This window comes from Echiichthys vipera (assembly GCF_963691815.1).
Source record: "Echiichthys vipera genome assembly, contig: SCAFFOLD_63, whole genome shotgun sequence".
Classification (NCBI taxonomy): Eukaryota; Metazoa; Chordata; class Actinopteri; order Perciformes; family Trachinidae; genus Echiichthys; species Echiichthys vipera.
In genome coordinates, this window is record NW_028154837.1 from 43,166 (window position 1) to 49,774 (window position 6,609).

Consider the following 6,609-nt stretch of genomic DNA (forward strand, 5'->3'; position numbering starts at 1 on the left):
CAACTACTCCAACTACCCCACCCCCGACAACTACCCCACCTCCAACAACTACCCCACCCCAACAACTACCCCACCCCCAACAACTACCCCACCTCCAACAACTACCCCACCCCCAACTACTCCAACTACCCCACCCCCGACAACTACCCCACCCCCAACAACTACCCCACCTCCAACAACTACCCCACCCCAACAACTACCCCACCCCCAACAACTACCCCACCTCCAACAACTACCCCACCCCCAACTACTCAAACTACCCCACTACCGACAACTACCCCACCTCCAACAACTACCCCACCCCCAACAACTACCCCACCCCCACCTACTCCAACTACCCCACCCCCGACAACTACCCCACCTCCAACAACTACCCCACCTCCAACAACTACCCCACCCCCAACAACTACCCCACCCACAACAACTACCCCACCCCCAACAACTACCCCACCCCCAACTACTCCAACTACCCCACCTCCAACAACTACGCCACCTCCAACAACTACCCCACCCCCTCCCCCAACAACTACCCCACCCCCACCTCCAACAACTACCCCACCCCCAACAACTACCCCACCCCAACAACTACCCCACCCCAACAACTACCCCACCCCCACCTCCAACAACTACCCCACCTCCAACAACTACCCCACCCCCACCTCAACAACTACCCCACCTCCAACAACTACCCCACCCCCACCCCCAACAACTACCCCACCCCCACCTCCAACAACTACCCCACCCCCAACAACGGATTCAAAATGGCGGGAAAGAATTTGGCCGACACGTGAATGAGCTGCAAACAGTTTATTGAATATTTCAGAGGAAAACGGTTCGATTCCGTGTTTTTGTTTTCATGAGAAACACAAAACAACAAAACAACAAAACAACAAAAGCAGGAAGTGAAGACACTTTGGTACACGCCCCATTTCAAAATGGCGTCCTTTATTCACACACAGCGAAGAGTCGTCGGCGCAGAGAGTGAACCTGTTGGTGGGTTTGTGTCTTTTTTGTGTCTTTTTTGTGTCTTTTTTGTCTTTTTGTCGTCAATTTGTGTCTTTTTGTGTCATTTTGTGTCTTTTGGTCGTCGTTTTGTGTCTTTTTGTCGTCATTTTTGTGTCATTTTGTGTCTTTGTCGCCATTTTCGTGTCATTTTGTGTCGTTTTGTCGTCGTTTGTGTTGTTTTGTCGTCGTTTTTGTGTCTTTTTTCGTCATTTTTGTGCCGTTAGTCGTCATTTTTGTGTCATTTTGTGTCTTTTTTGTGTCTTTTTGTGTCTTTTTGTGTCTTTTTGCGTCGTTTTGTCGCAATTTTTGTGTCTTTTTGTGTCTTTTTTTGTCTTTTTGTCGTCTTTTTGTCGTCATTTTTGTGTCTTTTGTCGTCATTTGTGTCTTTTTGTCGTCATTTTTGTGTCTTTTTGTCGTCGTTTTGTCTTTTTGTGTCTTTTTGTGTCTTTTTGCGTCTTTTTGTGTCATTTTGTGTCATTTTGTGTCATTTTGTCGTCATTTTGTCTTTTTGTCGTCGTTTTGTCTTTTTGTCGTCTTTTTGTCGTCGTTTTGTCTTTTTGTCGTCTTTTTGTGTCGTTTTGTCGTCATTTTGTGTCTTTTTGTGTCGTTTTGTCGCAATTTTCGTGTCATTTCGCGTTGTTTTGTCGTCATTTTGTGTCGTTTTGTCGCCCCGCGTCTTCAGCTAGCTAGCGCGTCCTCTGCTAGCTAGCGCATCCTCAGCTAGCTAGCGCATCCTCAGCTAGCTAGCGCGTCCTCTGCTAGCTAGCGCGTCCTCGGCTAGCTAGCGCCTCCTCAGCTAGCTAGCGCCTCCTCAGCTAGCTAGCGCCTCCTCAGCTAGCTAGCGCCTCCTCGGCTAGCTAGCGCGTCTTCAGCTTGTCCCCGAGCAGCGCCGCCAAGACCCCGTACAGGAGCGCCCCCGTGACGAGGAGCAGCGTGCTGCACGCGGGCCCCAGCGACAGCAGCGCTCCCAGCGCGTACAAGAGCAGCAGCGGCAGCAGGACCCTGTAGCTGGCGAGCGGGCGCAGGCTGAGCCGCGGCCCCCGGCGCCCCGTCTCCTGCGTCCAGCGGGACGCCGGGCTCCGCCGCCTCGCTTCGGCCGGGGAGTCGGCGTCCAGCAGGAAGCGGCGGCCGAGGCGACCCAGGAAGTCGGTGCGCGAGCAGAGCGCGTTCATGCGCCCGCCCAACTGTGGGACACAAGGGACACGTGTTAGCGTCGTTAGCCGTTGTTAGAATCCCGTACCCCGCAGCTATGACGTCCCATTCCACATCCCTTTGCGTTCATCTTTTTAGGGGACGCAAAATAAACGTGCGGAACATTTCGACATGTTTGACGACGCTCCGGCGGCGACGGAGCGCTATATTTCGTTTAAGCTAACGCTACACGTTCGCGGAAGTTGCGTCTCGACGTGTCCACGGGATATTTTTTTTGGTTACGACAGGATTGAGCTAGCAAAGCGGTTCGGCGTTTATTCGGTTTGAGGAACTTCGTTATGTTTACGAGCTATGCTAGGCTAGGCTAGGCTCGGCTAAGCTAACAGGGCAGCGACAGGCTAAAGGCCCTAGCGACGGCCGCCCAGGAGGGACTATTTCTTTGCTAGATCAATGATTTCCGGGGGGTTTTTGTTTTTGTTGACATTCAAATGAAGCCCCGCCCACCACCACGGCGACTTCCTGTTTGAAAACAGGAAGTGGCTAGTTGTCAGGATTAGCATCATTAGCACGCTAACCCCGTCACCTCGACCTGGACTGCCAAGTGACAAGATGTTTTGCTCTTCCATCAACTGTACGAACCGACGGCTCGCCGCGTTAGCTTGGCTACGCTAATCGAATAGCCGCGTTTGGCTAGTTTAGCTTATCGGAGGTTGACGTCTACGAAGAATTAGGGGCGCGGCCTCTTGACGGCTAGCCCCTGGCCCCTGGCTTCTCCTCGGAGGTTAAACGTCCGCCGGATGGACGCCCGCCCCTCCCCCCCCGGCGTCACATACACGCCCTTTAATGGTCAGAGGAGTCAAAGGCGCGGCGCTCACCCGCTCGTTGACCACCGAGGAGACCCTGTAGAGGAGTCGAACCAGCGGCGCGCTCTCGTAGCTCCGGATGGGCTGCAGCTCCGGGTCCCCCTGGTACTGGATCTCGAACCGGCGCAGCCCGCTGATGATCTACACACACACACACACACACACACAGAGGTTGGTTGGGGGATTCGAACCAACGCGCTCCTCTCGTGCGACAGTGTTGACAAATGATAGGGAACCTGCTTCCGGCCCAGGTCCGTGAGTACGAGTCCCGTCTCGCCCTGGATGCAGTCGGGCAGCTGCTTGGACGTCCCGTCGTCCTCGGGCGAGTCCAGCGCCGACGTGAGCTGAGTCAGCTGAGCCGGGTTCAGCTGGGGGACGCAGACAAGCGACACAGGAAGTAGAAGTTAGTACTACCTACCCACCTACCCACCTCCATACCCACCTACCTCCATACCCACCTCCATACCCACCTACCCACCCACCTACCTACCTCCATACCCACCTACCCACCTCCCCACCTCCATACCCACCTACCCACCCACCTACCTACCTACCCACCCACCTCCCCACCTACCTACCTACCTACCCACCTCCATACCCACCTACCTACCCACCTACCCACCTCCATACCCACCTACCTACCCACCTACCTACCCACCTCCATACCCACCTACCCACCTACCCACCTCCCCACCTCCATACCCACCTACCTACCCACCTACCCACCTCCCCACCTACCCACCTCCATACCCACCTACCCACCCACCTCCCCACCTCCATACCCACCTACCCACCTACCCACCTCCATACCCACCTCCCCACCTCCATACCCACCTACCCACCCACCTCCCCACCTACCTACCTACCTACCCACCTCCATACCCACCTACCCACCTCCATACCCACCTACCCACCTCCATACCCACCTCCCCACCTACCCACCTACCTACCCACCTCCCCACCTACCCACCTCCATACCCACCTACCCACCTCCATACCCACCTACCCACCTCCATACCCACCTACCCACCTCCATACCCACCTACCTACCTACCTACCTACCCACCTCCCCACCTCCATACCCACCTACCTACCCACCTACCCACCTACCTACCCACCTACCCACAACCACCTCCCCACCTCCATACCCACCTACCTACCCACAACCACCTCCCCACCTCCATACCCACCTACCTACCCACCTCCCCACCTCCATACCCACCTCCCTACCCACCTACCCACCTCCCCCACCTACCTACCCACCTACCTACCTCCCTACCTACCCACCTCCCCACCTACCCACCTACCTACCCACCTACCCACACCCACCTCCCCACCTCCATACCCACCTCCCCACCTACCTACCTCCCTACCTACCCACCTCCATACCCACCTACCTACCCACCTCCCCACCTCCATACCCACCTCCCCACCTACCTACCTCCCTACCTACCCACCTCCCTACCCACCTACCCACCTACCTACCCACCTACCCACCTACCTCCATACCCACCTACCTACCCACCTACCTCCCCACCTACCTACCCACCTCCATACCCACCTCCCTCCCCACCTCCATACCCACCTCCATACCCACCTACCTACCCACCTACCTACCCACCCACCTCCCCACCTCCCCACCTACCCACCTACCCACCTACCTACCCACCTGCACACCTCCCTGCCCACCTACCTACCCACCTCCCCACCTCCCTCCCCACCCACCTACCTACCCACCTACCTACCCACCTCCCCACCTCCCTCCCCACCTACCTACCCACCTCCCCACCTACCTACCCACCTACCTACCCACCTCCCCACCTCCCTCCCCACCTACCTACCCACCTACCTCCATACCCACCCACCCACCTACCCACCTACCCACCTACCTCCATACCCACCCACCCACCTACCCACCTACCCACCTCCATACCCACCTCCCTACCCACCTACCTACCCACCTACCTCCCCACCTACCTCCCCACCTCCATACCCACCTAACTACCCACCTACCTACCCACCTACCCACCTCCATACCCACCTCCCTCCCCACCTCCATACCCACCTCCCTACCCACCTACCTACCCATCTACCTCCCCACCTACCTACCCACCTACATCCCCACCTACCTACCCACCTCCATACCCACCTCCCTACCCACCTACCTACCCACCTACCTACCCACCTCCCCACCTCCATACCCACCTACCTACCCACCCACCTCCCCACCTCCCTCCCCACCTACCTACCCACCTCCCCACCTCCCTCCCCACCTCCATACCCACCTAACTACCCACCTACCTACCCACCTAACTACCCACCTACCTACCCACCTCCCCACCTCCATACCCACCTACCTACACACCTACCTACCCACCCACCTACCTACCCACCTACCCACCTACCCACCTCCATACCCACCTCCCCACCTCCATACCCACCTACCCACCTCCATACCCACCTACCTACCCACCTACCCACCTCCTTACCCACCTACCCACCTACCTCCCCACCTCCATACCCACCTACCTCCCCACCTACCTACCCACCTCCATACCCACCTACCTACCCACCTACCTACCCACCCACCTCCCCACCTACCTACCTACCCACCTACCCACCTACCCACCTGCACACCTCCCTGCCCACCTACCCACCTCCCCACCTCCCTCCCCACCCACCTACCTACCCACCTACCTACCCACCTACCTACCCACCTCCCCACCTCCCTCCCCACCTCCCCACCTACCTACCCACCTACCTACCCACCTCCCCACCTCCCTCCCCACCTACCTACCCACCTACCTCCATACCCACCCACCCACCTACCCACCTACCCACCTACCCACCTCCATACCCACCTACCGACCTACCTCCATACACACCTACCCACCTCCATACCCACCTCCCTACCCACCTACCTACCCACCTACCTCCCCACCTACCTCTCCACCTCCATACCCACCTCCATACCCACCTAACTACCCACCTACCTACCCACCTACCCACCTCCATACCCACCTCCCTACCCACCTACCTACCCATCTACCTCCCCACCTACCTACCCACCTCCATACCCACCTCCCTACCCACCTACCTACCCACCTACCTCCCCACCTACCTACCCACCTCCCCACCTCCATACCCACCTACCTACCCACCCACCTCCCCACCTCCCTCCCCACCTACCTACCCACCTCCCCACCTCCCTCCCCACCTCCATACCCACCTAACTACCCACCTACCTACCCACCTCCCCACCTCCATACCCACCTACCTACACACCTCCCTACCCACCCACCTACCTACCTACCTACCCACCTCCATACCCACCTACCCACCTACCCACCTCCATACCCACCTCCCCACCTCCATACCCACCTAACTACCCACCTACCTACCCACCTCCCCACCTCCATACCCACCTACCTACCCACCTACCTACCCACCTCCCCACCTCCATACCCACCTACCTACACACCTCCCTACCCACCCACCTACCTACCTACCTACCCACCTCCATACCCACCTACCCACCTACCCACCTCCATACCCACCTCCCCACCTCCATACCTCCATACCCACCTCC

General features: G+C 57.9%; 1 protein-coding gene across 1 annotated transcript in view; it reads right to left on the bottom strand.

The window, feature by feature from the left end:
* Positions 1-792: 792 nt before the first annotated feature.
* Positions 793-6,609, bottom strand: part of LOC310966320 (sphingomyelin phosphodiesterase 4-like) — a gene marked incomplete at its 5' end in the record, with an annotated part of 34,782 nt that continues 28,965 nt past the window's right edge. Inside the window, 3 exons of the mRNA XM_083940899.1 lie at positions 793-2,189; positions 3,033-3,161; positions 3,257-3,388. Coding sequence (XP_083797025.1) covers positions 1,863-2,189; positions 3,033-3,161; positions 3,257-3,388 — 588 coding nt within the window. The 3' untranslated portion in view covers positions 793-1,862. The remainder of the gene's footprint in view (positions 2,190-3,032; positions 3,162-3,256; positions 3,389-6,609) is intronic.